The sequence below is a fragment of the Aquarana catesbeiana genome, linkage group LG11 (genome assembly GCF_042186555.1).
Source record: "Aquarana catesbeiana isolate 2022-GZ linkage group LG11, ASM4218655v1, whole genome shotgun sequence".
Lineage (NCBI taxonomy): Eukaryota > Metazoa > Chordata > Amphibia > Anura > Ranidae > Aquarana > Aquarana catesbeiana.
Window position 1 is genome coordinate 274,243,861 of NC_133334.1, and position 20,712 is coordinate 274,264,572.

At 45.1% G+C, this 20,712-nt stretch overlaps 1 protein-coding gene across 1 annotated transcript in view; it reads right to left on the minus strand.

The window, feature by feature from the left end:
* The window catches only part of FHOD1 (formin homology 2 domain containing 1), a 163,233-nt gene that overhangs the window by 97,056 nt on the left and 45,465 nt on the right, over window positions 1-20,712 (minus strand). Inside the window, exons 3-4 of the mRNA XM_073603902.1 lie at window positions 5,648-5,712; window positions 1,489-1,556 (exon numbers count right to left, since the gene is read on the minus strand). Coding sequence (XP_073460003.1) covers window positions 1,489-1,556; window positions 5,648-5,712 — 133 coding nt within the window. The remainder of the gene's footprint in view (window positions 1-1,488; window positions 1,557-5,647; window positions 5,713-20,712) is intronic.

Sequence of the window (20,712 nt, forward strand, 5' to 3'; positions counted from 1 at the left end):
ATCTTTGGTATCTGTGGGAGGAATAGTGCCCCAGTGTTGGTGTCAGTGGGAGGAATAGTGCCCCAGTGTCTGTGTCAGTGGGAGGAATAGTGCCCCAGTGTCTGTGTCAGTGGGATGAATAGTGCCCCAGTGTCTGTGTCAGTGGGAGGAATAGTGCCCCAGTGTCTGTGTCAGTGGGAGGAATAGTGCCCCAGTGTCTGTGTCAGTGGGAGGAATAGTGCCCCAGTGTCTGTGTCAGTGGGAGGAATAGTGCCCCAGTGTCTGTGTCAGTGGGAGGAATAGTGCCCCAGTGTCTGTGTCAGTGGGAGGAATAGTGCCCCAGTGTCTGTGTCAGTGGGAGGAATAGTGCCCCAGTGTCTGTGTCAGTGGGAGGAATAGTGCCCCAGTGTCTGTGTCAGTGGGAGGAATAGTGCCCCAGTGTCTGTGTCAGTGGGAGGAATAGTGCCCCAGTGTCTGTGTCAGTGGGAGGAATAGTGCCCCAGTGTCTGTGTCAGTGGGAGGAATAGTGCCCCAGTGTCGGTGTCAGTGGGAGGAATAGTGCCCCAGTGTCGGTGTCAGTGGGAGGAATAGTGCCCCAGTGTCGGTGTCAGTGGGAGGAATAGTGCCCCAGTGTCGGTGTCAGTGGGAGGAATAGTGCCCCAGTGTCGGTGTCAGTGGGAGGAATAGTGCCCCAGTGTCTGTGTCAGTGGGAGGAATAGTGCCCCAGTGTCGGTGTCAGTGGGAGGAATAGTGCCCCAGTGTCGGTGTCAGTGGGAGGAATAGTGCCCCAGTGTCGGTGTCAGTGGGAGGAATAGTGCCCTAGTGTTGGTGTCAGTGGGAGGAATAGTGCCCCATCTTTGGGTGTCAGTGGGAGGAATAGTGCCCCATCTTTGGGTGTCGGTGGGCGGAATAGTGCCTTGCATCAGCGGGAGGCAAAGTGTCCCAAGGTCTGGATAGAGGCAAAGCAAAGGGCCGCAGTTTGGAGACCACTAGTTTAGAATATGAAGGGGAATTGACAGAGGTCAGTGTACAGATGCCGTCATCTTGAGTGAGCTGCCTCTCACCCCTGTAATTCTGGTTACACAGACTTGCAGAGCTCGGAGCTCAAGCAAAATAGATTTGTAACGGGAGTGAAGCCGGGCGCACGATCCTCGAACTGAGAGACGAAGAAATGGAGCTGGACAGGACAGGATTAGAACCTCAGAGTGTTGCGCAGAACCTCAAAGCAACTTTCCTTCATATAATAAACATATACTCAGCAAATATTAACTCTTGTGGCAGGCTCCCTTTTAAAGGGCAAACAATAAAGTTATCGTAAGTTATCACAGCACTATTCTTCCTGCCGCTAACTTCAGAAAATAAGAAAAAAATAAAGCAAAGTGAAGAAAGACAACTGGCGTATTAAACTTTACATCTGGATTTACTAAAGGGAGCTTGGCTCGGAGTATAAAATAGCGGCCTAGCGAGACAGTCTGGCAAAAAACGACCACATCATCAAAGAATTCCCACCTGGAAAAGCTGCTTGAGAGAGAAGAGCGATCGTCTCAGTTCTGGCCCGTTAGAGTTGTACAACTTTTCTGCAAAGAAAGAGAAAATAATGGTTATGTGTACGTTCCACGTCTTCCGAGGACTTCGCTATGTGGACTGCGAGGTGCTTCGCTCCGCTTGCAGAATGACGCGCTCAGTCTCTCCAGGAGAGAGAAGAAAAAAAAAAAAAAAAGTATTTTTTGGAGTCCAATACGAGTGACACAATAATAAGAAAAACAGAGGTAGGCGTGTTATAGAGCAGGCAGCCGCCGCTGCTATATATCTCTCGCAGGAGCTGGAATAACACGCCGTCTCTCTCGTAAAGCCTTAATGGGACGAACGGACTGCTATCTGGGAGTATTAATCCATCGGAGATCGTCAGACCAGGCCAAGCTCCAGTCTCCTCCTATTTTACGGGTATCAGGGAAAAAAATAGCACAAGGTTGGTACAAAAAAAAAAAAAAAAAAAAGGTCTAGGTATGACAAGTCATGTGTGAGAGGGTGTAAAGAAAATAAAAAAAATAACACCCCAATCAAGTGACCTGCATCCACTAGTTACTGTACCTGTACAGTCCCTGCTTGTTGTTGTGTACCTGGCAGGTGTCAGGATGATTGACAGCAGCTCATTGAAGCAGAACAGGTAAGCTCGTTGGGCTTCCTAACCCCTCCAGCTCCAGAAGATTTACCCCCTTCAATGACCAGGCCATTTTTTGCGATATGGCACTGCCGTTACTTTAACTGACAATTGCGCGGTCGTGCGATGTTGTACACCAAATAAAACGAATGTCCTTTTTTCCCCCACAAATAAAGCTGTCTTTTGGTGGTATTTCATCACCTCTGCAGTTTTTATATTTTTGGGGCTCTAAACAAAAAAACGAGCGACAATTTTGAAAAAAGAAAAACAATATATTTTACTTTTTGCTATAAAACACATCTAATAAAAAAAAAAAAAATGTAAAAAATGTAATTTCTTCATCAATTTAGGCCAATATGTATTCTGCTACATGTTCTTGGTAAAAAAAAAAAAAAAAAAAAAAAAACCCCAATAAGCGTATATTGGTTTGCGCAAAAGTTATAGCGTCTATAAAATATGGGATATTGTTATGGAATTTTTTTCTTTTTTTTACTAGTAATGGCGGCGATCAGTGACTTATAGTGGGCCTCGATATTGCAGCAGCCAAATTAGACACCAAGTGACACTTTTTGGGGACCAGTAACACCAATACAGTGATCAGTGCTAAAAAAAATATGCACGGTCACTGTACTAATGACAATGGCAGGGAAGGGGTTAACATCAGGGGCGAAAAAAAGGGTTAAGTGTGTCCCTAGGGAGGGCTTGCTAAAGGTGGGGGAGGTGCTTCAACTGTGGGAAGACAGAGGTCTGCGTTCCTGCTCAGAAGAAACACAAAATCTCTGTCTTCCCTACTAAAAGAACGGCAATCTGCCTTGTTTACATAGGCAGACCACCGCTCTGCTTCTGTGGGGGAACGATCAGCGGGTCTGCCAGACCCGCCAATTGGCTCCCGCTGTGTCAAATTGCAGTGGGATTTGGTCGCGGGCGGCGTGCGTGTAGGCCGCAAACCCAGAAGTAAAAATCACATACAGTACGTGATTTTGCCTGTAGCTGCCGTCGCCCCGCAGTATGTATATGTGGGCGCGGTCTACAAGCAGTTAAAAGCTAAGTTCACCTTTTTTTTTTTCCTAAATTCCAGCTCCCCTTTGTACCATTATACCATTAATTTACCTCTGTTGCAGAAAAATAAAAGCTTTATTTGATTCTTAGAACAAGGTCTTACCTTAGCCCTTTGTGTGTTCCATAGAAATGTTTGTGACTTCCTGGTATGTAGATTTGGGAAGTGAAAACTATTAAGATGCAGGAAGCTGTTCACCAGCTTACCTCATTAACACACACCCTGCACCCATCAACTATGTTTTACGGCATCCCTCCATGTGTGCATTTGGCTTGTCAATGTAGCCTGCCACAGCTGCTATGTTTGCATGGCCTCCTCCAGTTTTCCCCCAGATGAACCCGGGGCACATGCTAAACCCTCTGGGGCCACATGTTGGACACCCCTGATGTAGTAGTGCTATGGCCTGCCTGATTGGATACAGAGTGAATGGATAGATAGGGGAGTCCTCCTATTCCATAGTTTTGGTAAATCTAAAGGAAATTGTACAGAGATTGGCAGCTGTGGCACACTATATTGACAAGCCAGGCAAATGCACACATGAAGGGATATCGGGGATGCCTTGCAAACACGGTTGATGGGTGAAGGGTGTGTGTGTGTGTTGGTAATGAGGTCAGCTGATGAACTGCTTCCTGTGTCTTAACAGTTTTCACATCCCAAATCTACATACCAGGAAGTCATGAACTTTTCCATGGAACACACCAGGTAAGGCCTTGTTCTAAAAATCAAAGAAAGCTTTTATTTTTCTGCAAGAGAGGTAGATTAATGTTATTTTGGTACACAGGGGAGCTGGAATTTAGAAAAAAAAAGTTAACTTAGCCTTTAACTACTGGCCAAACACCCGCCTAAGATGGCACGGTCGCATGAAACGTTGTTTGAGTACAGCCGCGCACGACCGCGCAATTGTCAGTTAAAGTAATGCAGTGCCATATCACAAAAAAAATGGCCTGGTCATTAAAAGGGGTAAATCCTATTGGGGCTGAAGTGGTTAACGAACAGAATTGCTTTATACACTTTACTTTAGACCAGCTTGACTCAAACAAATGATCTAGATGCCACCTCTGTGTGGCTGATTGTTTTTTATTTTTTACGGAGCTCCAAGGTGCGGTGCTAATTAATCCCTAATGAACCAAAACAGTGAACCATGAAATCACAGCACACAAAAAAGTCCACAAGGGCACTGTAATGGACCAACCTCCATGGGGCTCAAGGCTCTGGAAGCAACTCTATGATCTACTGAGGCTGGAGCCAGGGGGATACCACTCCTTAGAGCGGCCTGCCCAAGAAGTGTGTGCAACGTAACAAATCCTATTGCTGTTAAAAGTCAGTGGGGTCCCAAACCCATCATGTTTTTCCAGCACTCCTGAGATACCACCCCCATGCAGCACATCACCAGGAGCTCTTTGCGCCTACACCAGACAAATGCTGCAACCATCTCCATCAGAAAGGCATTTGCACTTAGTCCTGGCTTCAACTGGAAACCAGCCTGGTAAGCCAGGCCAGAATTCACCCGGGTAAAAAATAATCCCTCCCATCGTACTCACTTTATTACATTAGGAATCACAAACCAGCATCCCCTCAACTAGAGGCACCAATGGTTTGTTCCCAAAAACTGATAAGAACAGATACTCTACTTGATCTTAGCCACTTCCTCCTGTGCCAGCCAATCAAGGTGGCCAAAGACTGGCACCCTGAATAAGCCAGGGAGAAGACCGGCACAATAGACTGTTGGAGCAGCGGTAAGCATTTTTTTACTTTGCTTCTACTCTAATAAAGAGTGTTGCTTGCTCTGGCACCTCCACCAGTCAGGGGAAGCCTTGTATCTTCTTTCAGTGATTACAAGGCTTCCTCAGATTGGGTGAACAATTAGGATCTCCGTCTCAGCCAATTAGAAGAAGCTTTGGATTAATTGAAAAAAAAAAAAAAAAAAAAAAAAAAAAAGAAGGCTTCTCCTGACTGGTGGAGGTCCAGGAGTAAGTGATGCTCTTTAGTAAAGCGGAACTTCACTCTCTCAATCAACTCTATCAATGACTGATCGGGGTGCTGCCCTTCTTTCACTGTCCAAATAGCAGGCTGGAGGATGAGCAGATGTGCTGAAGAGCTCTGCCCAGACTTAGAGCTCCAGCAGAGACCTTCGGTACATCTGCACACACACGCTTACGCAGAAGAAAGGCAGCATTAAGAAGGCCCAAGACCTCTGTTTGTAAGCGTTCCGATGTGTCACAGGGCTGTGTCAGGTCCCCGAAGGTCTGTCAGATCCCTTTAGCACCTGTGTAGACTCACTGGACATTCAAAAATGGTGGCACCAAAAGGGAGGGGAGAGAGCCATCATTAAGGGGACCAAAGTTCTCTTTAAATTTAAAAATTGTCCATTTGTTAGGGAACCAGGAAAACGTTATAAAAAAGGCATACGGTTCATGATGTCAACTTTTGTGACTTTACAGCGTACTCACCAAGGATGGCGTGAACTCGCACCGTCAGCTGTGTCCGCAGGATGAGAGTCGGTCTCCGGCCTTTGCTGGAAGAGAGACGTAAAAGACGTAAATAAAGACTGTATATCCATCTTTACAAGGTACACAAGCAGAACATCAAAGGTCCCTAATGAAATCATCAAATGGTCAAAAATATACACTGTAAGCTGAAGGTAGAATCCTCTTTAGTTGGGGGTTCCCCGACAACCTGAAAATTATTACATGGGATCCTCAAGGGTAAAAAAAGGTTGAGAAAGGCTGATGTGAACAATTTTGTTGTTGCAATAAAGCAGATTCCAGTTATCAATGAGTGTATGTAATAAATTGGATTAAACGCAGACGTTGCCAATCAGCCATTTCCTTTCCTACAGTTTTTTATGAGTCAATAACAACATGATAAGTTATAAGTCATAAGGAAAATGTTGTAATAGGATTTGGGGATGAATCAGGTATGAGGACACACATGGCCACGTTCGTTCTAGTGCAGCATTTAGTCAGCTCAGGTTATTAATATGGATATGATGCATCAAAAAGGAAAAACACAGACGTTAACGAGCGGGATATTGCAGTGCTCAGAGTGACAGGCCACTAGGGGAGCCCTTGAGTTGCAACAGCTCGCTAACTCATCCGTCCTTAGAATAACAGTGCGGAGTCATTGTCCCGAGAATTCAATGTACAGAACACAACCACATAGAACAATGCAAATAAACACAGGGATCAAGAGGACTACGTAAGTGCAGCATAACCACTCATTCCATGGATATTAGGTGCAGCCACTCATTCTATAGATATTGCAGGTTAAATGCTTCATTTATCAAACTCTTAGACAGATGAACATTTCTCAATGCTTTAGGAACCAAATTCCACCTTTAAAAGTCTCATACTGCATGAGGGAAAAGGACAGGTTGACCGATTGGTTACTACGGGCACAGAGAACCGCTTGTCTTATGAGGTTATCGGAATAATGAAACGTTGACATTTGGAATCTCAGAACAATGACCCGATGACATCAGAGAAACTGATAAAATTACATTCTGAAACTTAAGGTTGCAGAATAATAATACGAGGCTCCTGAGCAATGGCGGGCTGGTACTAAGGGTCAAGGAGTAACGGCACATTGACACTTATGGACACAGTGCAATGCTACAATGACAACTGGGGTTCAAAAAAATACATGGATGCTTGTGGTCCCAGGACAATGATACACTGCCGTTTGTGGTTCAAGAACATTGGGGGGAGTCCAAAACATTGACATACTGACACATGGGGTTTCAGAACAATGGGACACTGACATTGGGGTACCAAAACCATGGCATGTGAACACTGGGGAACCAAGACCATGAAATATAGACACTAGTGGTCCCAGAGCACACTGACACTGGGTTTCCAAAACCATTAAATACTGACACTGGGGTCCCAAAACCATGAAATACTGACACTGGGGTCCCAAAACCATGAAATACTGGCATTAGGGGTCGCAGAGCAATATTGCTAGAATACCAAAACCATGACACATTGACACTAGTGGTCTCAGGATAATGGCACCGGGGTACCGAAAGAATGACATATTGGTTACTTGTGGTCACGGCACAAGAATACACCGACACTGGGATACCAAAACTATGAAATACTGACACTAGGGGTATCAGACCAATAATATTGGAGTACCAAAATAACGACACACTGACAGTAGAGGCACAAAAACTATGGCATACCAACACTTGGGTCCAGAAACCAAGAAATACTGGCAACTAGGAGTATCAGAGCAATGATACTGGAGTACCAAAACCATGACATTTTGACACTGGGGTACCAAAACCAATGACACTGACACTAGTGGTCTCAGAATAATGACAATGGGGTACCAAAAAGAACGACATACTGGTCCCAACACAAGGACACACTGACACTTGGGTAGCCAAAAAATTACACACTTGCACTTGTGGCCCCTGAACAATTACATGACGGCACTGGGGTACCAAAACAATGACACTGACACAAGAATATCCAAAAAGACGACACCTGATCTCAGAACAACTATATAAACTGACAGTGATCCTAGAGCAATGACGAGCTGGATACAGAGTAGTACACAGCCACAGGGGTACAACAACAACCTGACACTAGTGGTTCAAGAACAATGGCAGTAGCAAAACAGGCAAATGGGGTCCCAGAACAATGCCAAACAAACAAGGGTCCCCAAACAATAACACAATGACCCTTTGGACAAAAGCAAAAGTCTCACAAGTTCCCAATATAACAAATCTATGAAGTTGATATCACACTTTATATATATATATATATATATATATATATATATATATATATATATATATATATATATATACACACACACACACACACACACATATACACACAAAAGAGGCTAGAAACATCCCCGCATACCAACAAATCACTCCTCATTTGAAGATGGCGAACAATATAAGGAAAATATATAGCGGATGTTGGATAGATATATTTCCTTGGTATGGGTTGCTCACCCAGCCAGTTGAGAAGTACAGAAGTCTTATTCAGAGTTACAGAAGAGGTTTGGTTTGAGTTGCTGTCTCCACAATGTGTGCTACAGAATGTTAGGCTGGGGTAGGGAGCTCGAAATTTTCTATATAAAAGGGCCAGATTACTGACTGTTAGACTTGGGGGGGGGGGGGGGCTATTAAACAAACAATGCCTCAGGCTTGGCGGTCAGTGGGAGAAAGAAAAAATTGCATAGTGCCTGCAGTCAGTAGAAGGAGAAAAGGTGCCCCATTGTTGGTGTCAGTGAGGGTAATAATGCCCCATCGTTGGTGTCAGTGGGAAGAATAGTGCCCCATCATTGGTGTCAGTGGCAAACAAAGAGCCACATCCATCCCACAATTTGGGGACCACTGGGCTGGGGGTAGCAGTCATGAGACAAAACCAAAGGGTCTGCTCTATGGATAATGGAATACCGAACCATGGATGCCATTCACTTGTGTCAGTTTCAACTTTAGTCACACTTCTGCAGAGAAACCAATCAGCTTCTAACCTCAGCTTATTGAATTAAGCTTTGGCAATAAAACCTGGAAGCCGATTGGTTTCTATGAAGACGTGTGACTGATTTTGCACTCTTTAGCCTTAGTAAATAAACCCCAATGTATCATGTTAGTAGAGGTGCGTTCTCGGGTCACCTTGGGTCTCCTCTACCTTTCCCCATACATTTTAAAGTCTAAAGATTCCTTCTTATTACGTCAACTTGCTGAGCAAGAACGTCCCAAGTTTTCTAGTCGGTGTTACCATGTTGCTACGTTACAAACCAACAAGAGTTCCTGGAGATAGACTATGATCTTACTGGGGGCAAAGTCCAACAGGAAACGGGATTAAGTATTAGGAGACCAGATGTCAAGTCTATGCTACTTAGTGGTAAAGAGCTCAGTTTTTCCAAACCAAGACTGTTTATTAAAGCATGTCTCGCTTATCCTACAGCACCGAGGAGGAGGAGGAGTGTGGGGGGGGGGGGGTGTCCCTGCCACAATATAAACACAAGAAATACAAAATGCCAGAATTCCAGGAGGCCACCAAATGCAGCCTCAGCATGACAAGAGGCCGCAGTGTGGCCCAATTGCTTGAGAGACTGCAGCCTACCCGCTGACGGCAGGGAAAAGCGGATTCCTAGAGTGCGTACGGTTCTTGTATAAATCTGGCATGTATTATTGTATATATACTCTCTTCTCTTGAGGATCAGAGATCTGGATGTTTCCACCAATTCATCAAGGTAATGGGGAAATTCAAAAATACTGCAGGATGTACATGAGGAGAGACGTTGAGGGTTTACAGGATCACCAGTGCAATTGATGACGCATATAGGAGGTGTTTTCTTCGGATTGCCACACTAGGATGGATTTTGCATTAGAACTGCGTAGTTTAAAGAGAACCTGTCACTTTGTCCATCCGGCCCAGCAATCCCTCACCACACAGGCCTCTACCTCAGCCAGTACAAAACACCTCGACCCCCCTTCCATGTGATAGTGATCGCTACGCCTGAACGTGACAGCGCCTCTTGAAAATGTCTTTTTAAAGGCTAAACTACACGGGCAATTTTAATCTCTTTATTGAAGATAAAAATCCACCAAGATACATCATAAGACATCATGAGACCTCAGGTTATGAAGAAGCAAATGTTGATCCGTGAAACGCGTTGATCTCACCATGCCTGCATAAATGTCTCCTGAGGTTTTATGATGTAGCTCGATGGATTTTTTATCTTCAATAAAGTAATTATCACTGCTTCATACCTGGGAGTGCGGTCAACCTTTCTTGAACAATTGGCTCTTATTCAGGCTGCGGAATGGACCTGCACCACAAGGTTGAAGGGGGCAATCCTTCCCACCTGGAGCGGCACAGCCCCGTCTTTGTATCAGTTAATTTGAATCTCTTGCTACTAGAGGCTTAGTCATTTGCTGATAAGGGTCATTAGGCTAGAGCTACACCGGAGAATTTCAGTAGATCTATTGTGCTACTAAAATAGCTACACAAGCAGCATGCAGGAGCATCTTGTTGTGATCAATCACACATAATTGGAGCACAATGCGATCGTGCAAGATTCAGCACTTGTGTAGCATACTCTATAGCAGGGGTCTCCAAACATTCTAAACAGGGGGCCAGTTCACCGTCCCTCGGACTTTAGGGGGACCGGACTGTGGCCATTAGGAGTAGAAAATTACGTCAGTGGGAATAAACAATGCCCCGTCTTTGGTGTTAAGTGGGAAGAATTGTGCACCATCGTTGTTTTCACTGGGAGAAATTGTGCCCCATCATCAGTGTCATTGGGTCCAATTGTTGAGGCCATTGGGAGGAACAGTGCTCCTTCGTTGGTGTGGGTTGGAGGAGTTGTGCCCCATTGTTGGTGTTAGTGGGAGGAATTGTGCCCCAACAATGGATTCATTTTGCCCAATTGTTGGTGACATTGGGAGGAATAGTGCCCCGTTGTTGGTGACATTGGGAGGAATAATGCCCCATCATTGACATTGGCTGGAATAGTGCCCCATCGTTAGTGACATTGGGAGGAATAGTGCCCCATCGTTGGTGACATTGGGAGGAATAGTGCCCCATTGTTGGTGTCATTGGGAGGAATAGTGCCCCATTGTTGGTGTCATTGGGGGGAATTGTGCCCATTCACTGGTCTCAGTGGGGGGGAATTATGCCCCATTGTTGGTATCAGTGGATGAAATAGTGCCCCAATAGCCGGATAAAAGCAAGCAAAGGGCCGCATCTGACCCCTGGGCCTCAGTTTGGGGACCACTGCTCTAAAGGGAGCCAATTCTTTCATCTCAGATCAGTGATCAATTCCTACTCCTAGACAAAAAGTAAGGACCTCTGTAGCTGCAGGCAGTGGCTTTTCCCAGTAGTGACACAGCACCAAAACTTTGCCTGCTCTCCCCTCCCAGTACGGACTATACAGCTTTTAAATCTTCAGCACACACAGAGCAGGAGCTTTTTGGAAGGAACAATGCATGGTGAGCTTCGGGAGGGGATGCCCAGGAAGAGCTGAGCTGCTTAGTCAGTGCTGGGAAGGATGAGTATGGTGAGCTGAGCTGCTGAGTCACCCCTCTTCATTATCACTTATTAGTGGCTACCATTACATAGGAGGAATCCCTTCAGTTCTCCCACATAGAGGAGTTTATCTCCCATGGTTGAGACACAGGTACTTTCATTCTATTACTAGTGTAGGACCCACTAATTCGGGGTACTTTGTCGCAGTAAGTGGGCTTAGCACTATATGACCATATAGTGTGACCAAACCCCCGTATTTTTGAATATGTTCAGGTATTTTTAACTAGCCTTGCAGGATAAATGTCATTTTTGTATGTGTGCGCTGTAATCTGTTTAGTACTGCTGGGAGGGATGCGCAGGGTAAGCTGAGCTGTTGAGAGGAATATGCATGTTGAGCTAAGCTGCTGAGTCACTGTTAGGAGGGATGCAAATGGGTGAACTGAGCTGCTGAATTAATGCTGGATGGAATGCACAGGATAAGCTGAGCTATTGAGTAACTGTTTGGAGGGATGTGCAGGATGAGCTGAGCTGTTGAAAGGGGCATGCCTGGTGAGCGGAGCCACTGTTGGGAGGGATGCAAATGGGTGAGGTGAGCTGCTAAATCAATACTGGATGGAATGTGCAGGAAAAGCTGAGCTATTGAGTCACTGTTGGGAGAGATGTGCAGGCTGAGCTGAACTGCTGCATTAACGCTGGATGGACTTTCCCAGGAGCTGAGTCAGTGTTGGGAGAGATGCACAAGGTGAGCTGAGCTGCTGAGTCAGTGTTGAGAGGGATGCACAAGGTGAGCTGAGCTGCTGAGTCACTGTTGGGAGGGATGCACAAGGTGAGCTGAGCTGCTGAGTCACTGTTGGGAGGGATGCACAAGGTGAGCTGAGCTGCTGAGTCACTGTTGAGAGGGATGCACAAGGTGAGCTGAGCTGCTGAGTCACTGTTGAGAGGGATGCACAAGGTGAGCTGAGTTGCTGAGTCACTGTTGGGAGGGATGCACAAGGTAAGCTGAGCTCCTGAGTCACTGTTGGGATGGGGAACAGGGGGAGCTGACCTGCTGAGAGAATAACTTAGACCACTTCTGTTTCCACTGTCAATTTTGAGAAGATCTCAACAGGCTCCCCAGTGCCTGAAGCTACAGGAGGTGAGGGCTTTTTTTTTTTAACATTTATTTACTTCTTAATAGGAAAATGTAACATAGCAGAACGTTCATACCCTGCAACCCACATAAACTGCTGACAGAAATTCATCAATATCTCTCAGACTTTGTCCAGTACTCTAAACTATCACAGTGCTGATGGGATCTTTTCAAAATGTCAAATTGCCTAACAAGGCTCGCTATGGACAGCTGGCCCCATGTCAAAGGTGATCTGGAAGTTACCTGTGGCATGCGCTGCGCAACATCATGAATTTTATCCAGTGCTGCTTGGCAAGGAGGTAAACATTGTTAGAGCGGTGTTTACTTTGGCTGGGTTGGGGGAATAGTTGGAGAACACGCTGGGTGTATATTGTTTATTTGCTTTCCGATCATTATCTCTTGGCCCAGAGCTTATCCAATGTCGAATGCTGGCTTGATAAAATGAAAACTAAAAACCTGGGCTATTCATAGCCGTGCCTAAACAATGGGTCTATTTCTGCAAAAGGCAGCCAACCACATTCAATTTCAGCTGGTGGGGCAAGTCTCTACAAGTGAACTACTATTTGATTGCTAGCAATAAATAGGGCTGTGACAACTGCCAGGTATTTTGTTTATGGAATATATGCTGTAAATTTGCCAACAGACATTAGAGGACATCCGGTGGCCAAGTTTGTAAGGTTGGAATCTCAGAATTTTTCTTTTCAGTTGTTTTTATTGAGTTTTCAAAAAGGGAAGGTAACAACAACAACGATGCGTAACGCGTAAAGATGAAAAAGAAGAGAAGAGAAGGAGGTTGGGTGGAATCTCAGAATTTTTGACAAGTAGTTTTAATGGGGGTAGGAGCAGGGACCGTCACCGGTTCATCAAGCGCCATCTTCAATCCATAATTCCGCTTATTGGGGCCAGAAAATAGGGTGCCTTCCACATACATAAAAAAAAAAACACTGTTTGTGACCTTCATATGAATGCAACTATTGCTAGCTATCGGAGATACCTTTTGTGGAAGACAATCATCTATAAAGGAAAGAACAAAAGGTACCCTCATATGCAACAGTAGGCCCCTTTGTTTTTAAGAAAACCCCTTTGGGGTTGAGCTCAAGCCTGGCCATAGACATGCAAGGGCGGAAGATTGTGCAGACATGGTCTGACTCGTCTGGAGGAAGGTCTACTAGCCAGAAGCCCTCATAGTAGGTAAGCTTGGCTCAACCTAGTGTACACACTTTTGAATATATGCCATTACTAGATTTGAAGCCCAACTCTGGGCAAAAAAAACCCCAAAAAAACAGTTTTCCCATGCAGTGGGGCTGTCCCCGCACTGCATGGGTTAACTGCTCATTTTGTCCAGGGTTGACCAGAAAGCTTATACTCTCTCCTGATCCTCCGCTTCAGTGGCAAACAGCGCTCACCAACGATCCAGCGGTGGACTTTTCTTGAAGTCCTTACATCCAGAGCAGTTTTTTGGGCTTGATGATATCACAACAGTCCACTGCACAAGATCGCTAGACCATGGAGGCGTTTGGTCTAGGGCAGGAGCAGCAGGGACTGGCCTTGTGCTGGGAGGATCGGAAGATTTAGTAAGTATATCTCCCTTCTCCAAACCTCTAGACCAGGGGCGTCAAACTCAATTTCATCACAGTCCGCATCAGCCTTATGGTTGCCCTCAAAGGGCCAGTTGCATTGGTAAGACTAGATGTCAAGAGCACCTCACCCACCCTTACATCAGTTATCAAGAGTTCCCACCACCATCAGAAGTCATAAGTCCCCCACCCTTCCTTACATCACAGTGTACCCCCCCTTTACCTTGTGCTGCTGGGGGCAGACCTGGGAAACAGAACGTGTAGGGTCTGGACGAGGACCAGAGGAGGGCTGGAGTCAGCTTCCAGAGTATGCTGAATGCCAAGACCAGAAGGGAGGCAGAGACGAGGGGGTGCTGCAGATCTGTAGGAGTTGTCCTGTCCTCCTCTCTGCCGAGACGGTGGGGGGGGGGGGGATTAGGGCAGGAGCAGCAGGGACCAGTCTTGTGCTGAGAGGATTGGAGGATTAGGTAAGTATATCTCCCTTCTCCAATACCCTAGACCAGGAGTGTCAGAGGCTAGCCTCTCCACACTTTCACAGAGAACCGCAGGACCTGGTGGAGGAGTTCTGTCCTCCTCTCTGGCTCTGCTGAGACTGCTTAGACAAAGTGGGGGGCGGCAATGAGTGGAGTGCTGGAGGTGTGAGGGCCACATGAAACAGCCTGGCAGGTCATATTGGGCCCATGGGCTTTGTGTTTGACACATATGCCCTAGACAAAAGTGAGCAGTTAACCTCTGTAGTGTGGGCACAGCCCCACTGCAAGGTATAACTTTTTGGGCTGGAGTTGGGCTTTAACTATATAGTAGGTGGGATGGCCAGGCGTCCACATAGAATGTGCATGTAAGCATACATGGCCAGTGGTTGGACCCAAACGATAGATGGAGGAATTTAAGAGACTTTGGCACAGTACAATATAACTACTACTCTTAAAACTCTGTAAACACATTCCTATTAACTATTAGCATCCATTATTATTAATGTCTACCTATCAGTACCCTAAAGCCAAGTGTCACATAATAAAATCAATGGTTTCTGTTAAAACAAACAATATGGCGTTACGTGCATTAAAATCTCCATAAGTCACATTTTTTGACAGTCATGGTATATGAGCCGGGTCAGTGGCCCTTAATCCAGACTACGTCTCGGAAGCGGCTGGAATTTATTTGGGAATTTTTATGTTAAGCCATACTTCCTGTTTAGAAAGCACATTTTTCTTTTTTTGTACTGAGTTTTAAGAAGTCTAAAAAAATTTCAATAAGAAAAAAATGTTCTCACTAATTTTCTTTTTTAATCTTTTACAGTACATACTGTATACCTTGACTATTCGACACTATAGTAAGATTCATACCTATGTGTTTTAATGCACCTATTACCACGAATATCAACATGTGTCAATGCGTGGAATGGGTCAATGCGTGGAATGGGTCAATGCGTGGAATGGGTCACAGCAGAGCAAAGAACACAGGAAGTTATCAGATCACTGGATTTCTGGCAGGATGAACAGGAATTTTCTTTTTTTTTGCATGTATCAAACAGATATAATAAAATGCCTTCAATGGTATATATTAATCAGACCATCATATTCACCAGTTCATTGTTAGGTAGAGCTGCACGATTCTGTGAAAGATTTTTTTGCTTAAAATAAAGATCAAGATTCTCACGGCGTAACATCATCTTTCAACATTAACGAAAAAAAAAAACGGGCTAACTTTATTGTGTCGTTTTTTTAAATTCATTAAAGTGTATTTTTTTCCCCCAAAAAATTGCATTTGAAAGACCACTGCGCAAATACAGTGCAACATATAATATTGCAACAACCACCATTTTATTCTCTAGGGTCTCTGCTAAAATTATATATATATATATATATATATATATATATATATATATATATATATATATATATATACTTATTGTGATTTTTTTTTTATATGCCAAAAATATGTAGCAGAATACATATTCGCCTAAATTGATGAAGAAAAATTTTTTTTTTTTTTTTTATTATTTTATTGGATATGTTTTATAGCAGAAAGTAAAAAAAAAAAGTTTTGTTTTTTTCTCAAAATTGTCGGTCTTTTTTTGTTTATAGCGCAAAAAATAAAATTCCGCAGAGGTGATCAAATACCACCAAAAGAAAGCTGTTTGTGGGGGAAAAAATTATTTGGGTACAGTATCACATGAGCGCGCAATTGTCAGTTAAAGTAAAGCAGTGCCGTATCGAAAAAAAATGGCCTGGTCATGAAGGAGGGGGGGTAAATCTTACGTAGGTCATGTGGTTAAAAGCAAGCCTATCTTTTTGCCCCAAATGGGCATGGCACAGGTTTACTTTAAGATCTTTCTACAAACATGTAAGGTTATATTGGGGCAAATTTGTATGTTTTTGGGTTGATGGTGGAAGAAGAGAGAAGCACTTGCCTATCTCGAGAGAGATAATAGTGACTGACTAGGAAAATCCATCCTGGCCAATCAAATCCCTCTGAGCAGACTTGGGCAGGGAGCATCAATCTATAACACCTGTGATTTACTACAAACAATCTTTGTTTTACAAATAAAAATTCGAAACAACAAAGGATTCCCAAAGCACTAAGGGTTATCACAAGAGACAGCAGCAACAGCAGGCTGCTCTGATTGAAACTACAAACCAAACTGTCTGCTCACGCAGAAGTCACTGCAAGGAGTCATGTGTGTAAATTGCAGCTTGAGATAAAGAGCTCAGTAAACAGTTTTTGACTCAGCAGTAGCGGCCTGTTTTGCAGTTGACTTTGTCCAACTGACACTTCAGATTGAGCCATCCAATAACCCGAAACCTAAAATAACGCTGCCCCAGTGCAAAAAGAACCTAAATACTCACCAATCTTGCTGCCGCAACCTCTCATTCTTGCAAGGGAAAATCGCCAGCTTAAGGATCTTTAGAAGACACTTCCTCCCGCTGGCCCTTATTAAGTGAAGGAAGCAGTGGTGACATAGAGGCCAGCAGATCGAACCACAGAGCGCAGAGGGAGGGAACCAGATAATGGCAAATGTTGTTACATTGTATTTTATATTCTGGAACGTAAAATAAATAACAAAAAAAAAAAATGAATATCCCTTTTAAATATGAGGGACAGCTGTTGCCAAGCTCCTTATCCATAGTGTCATGGCTCGCTCTCCGGGGATTGCGGCTTCCCACAGTGACTCAAATCTTCTAAGAATACCGCTGATGACAGGGAGAGGAATGAATCATAATACCGAGAAAAAAAATGCAAGTTCACTGTCCCTGTCTGGGAAGATGGATGCTTTTACCGATTCATTTAGGAGAACAAAAACACAACATGGAATTGCAGGCACTTGAAGATCCACCAAAAATCAAATAGGATGGCACCTAAGTGGACAACATTAGGACTCATTTACACTTGCTTTGACTTTAAACACCCAATAAAGCGCCTCCCGCTTCGACATGCTTTTTTGAAGCTTGGCAAATGCCCTGTGTGTGTTGATTTTCGATTTGTTTCAAAGGGGCTAAGTAGAACCCCAGCTAAGTAGTACCCTCACTCAGCAGATCTCCAGCTCATTAGCACGCTCATTCAGCAGACCCCCAGCTTATTAGCACCCTCGTTCAGCAGACCCCCAGCTTATTAGTACCCTCATTCAGCTCATCCATTGCTCAATAGTACCTCTAGCTCTATCGATGCCACAACCAGTAGTACTCGCAGCTTGGCTGAACCCTTGCTCAGTGGTAACCCCCAGCTCTGCTGATCCTCTGGTTTGCTGATCCTCCTCTCTCTCTGGGTCCCCCGATCATCTCCCACTAGATTGCTCCTACGCTGCACACCATGTGTGACATCTTCTAGTATCTCCTGCTCTGGTCCCCCCAGTTCTGCTGATCCTCTGGTTTGCTGATCCACCTCTCTCTCCGGGCCCCCGTTCACCTCCCGCTAGGTTGCTCCTACGCTGCACACCATGTGTGACATCTTCTAGTATCTCCTGCTCTGGTCCCCCAGTTCTGCTGATCCTCTGGTTTGCTGATCCACCTCTCTCTCCGGGCCCCCGTTCACCTCCCGCTAGGTTGCTCCTACGCTGCACACCATGTGTGACATCTTCTAGTTTCTCCTGCTCTGGTCCCCCAGTTCTGCTGATCCTCTGGTTTGCTGATCCACCTCTCTCTCCGGGCCCCCCGTTCACCTCCCGCTAGGTTGCTCCTACGCTGCACACCAGGTGTGACATCTTCTAGTTTCACCTGCTCTGGTCCCCCAGTTCTGCTGATCCTCCTCTCTCTCCAGGCCCCCCGTTCACCTCCCGCTAGGTCGCTCCTACGCTACACACCGCGTGTGACATCTTCTAATTTCTCCTGCTCTGGTCCCCCAGTTCTGCTGATCCTCTGGTTTGCTGATCCTCCTCTCGCCGATCACCTCCCACTAGATTGCTCCCACACTGCGCACCACGTGTGACATCTTCTAGTCCTGCTCTGGTCCCCCAGTTCTGTTGACCCTCCTCTCTCTCCGAGCCCCGATCACCTCCCACTATATTGCTCCTACGCTACACACCGCGTGTGACATCTTCTAGTTTCTCCTGCTCTGGTCCCCCAGCTCTGCTGATCCTTTGGTTTGCTGGTCCTCCTCTCTCTACAAGCCCCGATCACCTCCCATGCTGCACACCATGTGTGACATCTTCTAGTTTCCCCTGCTCTGGTCCCCCAGTTATGCTAAACCTCCGGTTTGCTGATCCTCCTCTCCCTCTGGGCCCCGATCATCTCCCACTAGATTGCTCCTACGCTGCACGCCACATGTGGCATCTAGTTTCTCCTGCTCTGGTCCCCCAGTTCTGCTGATCCTCCTCTCTCTCCAGGCCCCCCGTTCACCTCCCGCTAGGTCGCTCCTACGCTACACACCGCGTGTGACATCTTCTAGTTTCTCCTGCTCTGGTCCCCCAGCTCTGCTGATCCTTTGGTTTGCTGGTCCTCCTCTCTCTACAAGCCCCGATCACCTCCCACGCTGCACACCATGTGTGACATCTTCTAGTTTCCCCTGCTCTGGTCCCCCAGTTCTGCTGATTCTCCACTGCTCAGTCCTTTCCCTCTGGTCCCCGCTCACCTTCTGCTATAGCGTTCTCATGTAGCAAACCACGTGTGCCACCTGCTGGTTGCTCCACTCCAGTCCAGACCCTTTTCACCTTCCTGCTGCTCCATACTGCACACCAGATGTGACAGCTGCACCAGACACTTCCAGAATATATACACATGAACCTACCGATGATGTCTTTCCAGTTCTCTTGTTGGTTTCCCAGTGCATCCTGGGATATCTCATACCTGCAATACCTCCAAAACAAAGCTGAGAAAAAGCCCCTCAAATGCTTCAGGTGCTGTTAGCGAGCGCTGTCATAGACTTCTATGGAGGCTTTGGAGACGCTTTGAAGTATTAAAAAAGCAACACGAGGAATAATTTTTCAAGCAAAGCAAAAACATGTGACCAGGACTGTAAGGTGACCATTTTATTTAGCGACAGGGGCTTTGATTGGCATTCAGGGTGCTTTAAAAAAAAAGCCTGTCCAATGCCACATTTTGAAGCAAGTGTAAACAAGGCCTTAGTACCTTGTAGCACTGGGAACCTGTGTTCAATTCCCAAGAATAACACTAACAGCAGTTTGTATATGGATCTCATCCTGGCGTTCTTCATCAATGTATCTAATATTTTTAATATTACAGCAAGAGAAGGGAGACTGCCCTTGTTTCAAAATGTAGAGGTGGTATAAATGAGAATTACAATGGGGAAACCACACCTCTGCAGACCACAAGAGATACAGAAAACCATTGACTTATCCAGCCCTCCGATATATCACCACAACTGACCTCATTTTTGGTGGGATTCGATTTTTAATTGAAGGGAAATAAACCATTTGGAGAGAGGCGTATCAGTATTGGTGCGTCTGGGAGAGGCGGTCATTGCGTGCGACCGTCTAAATGCAAAATCCCACGATCCATATTTCCCACAACATTGGGAGTGATGGAATGACTAGCTGATACCTGTAATTATGTGTTGGAGTAATACACTGCCTCCATTGTATTCTGCACACACGCAATTACTAGCAGTCAGCAGAGCGTGCAGGGACCGCGCGTCAGGTGGGACCACGTCTAATATTCCTCCCTCAGTGCAATTATCGCCAAAAAGGAGAAAGCTACTCAGCACTTAACTATGCATGGGAAATGCCTACATAGTCCTCTTACCGTGACAGACCATCCCAGGGTTACTGGGCGACTATACAGAACATGCTGTCATAAGACATAAAATGGTGCAGGGAAATATTCAGTCTGTCTGTATAACGTATAAAAAACCATCTATAACAATCTACCAAATCGAAATCTATTAAGCTTGGTTCACACTACCGTGGCTGCGATTGGATTCAATTTTTAGTGCGATTATGCAGTGCGAGTTGGTTGCATTTTGGATGGGATTTGCATATTATATGGGGTCAAAATTACTAGTACAGGAAACTTTTCCAAAATTGCACCAAGAGATCGTACTAGTGTGAACCAGGCCGTAAAGTAAATCAAATCATATAAATCAATCTGTTTATCCATCCATAAGGATCAATTAATCAATCTAAATCAATCTACCTACATCAATCTATATCAATCTATCTAAATCAATCAATCTAGCTGTATCAACCTATTCTATATAAACCATCTTATCAATAAATGTATCTATATCAATCTAAATAAATATATCTAAACCAATCAATCTATTTAAATCAAATCAATCAATATCTCTCTACCTAAATCTATCTATATCAATCTATACAAACTCATCCTATCACAACAATGGCAACTGAGAGGAATGGC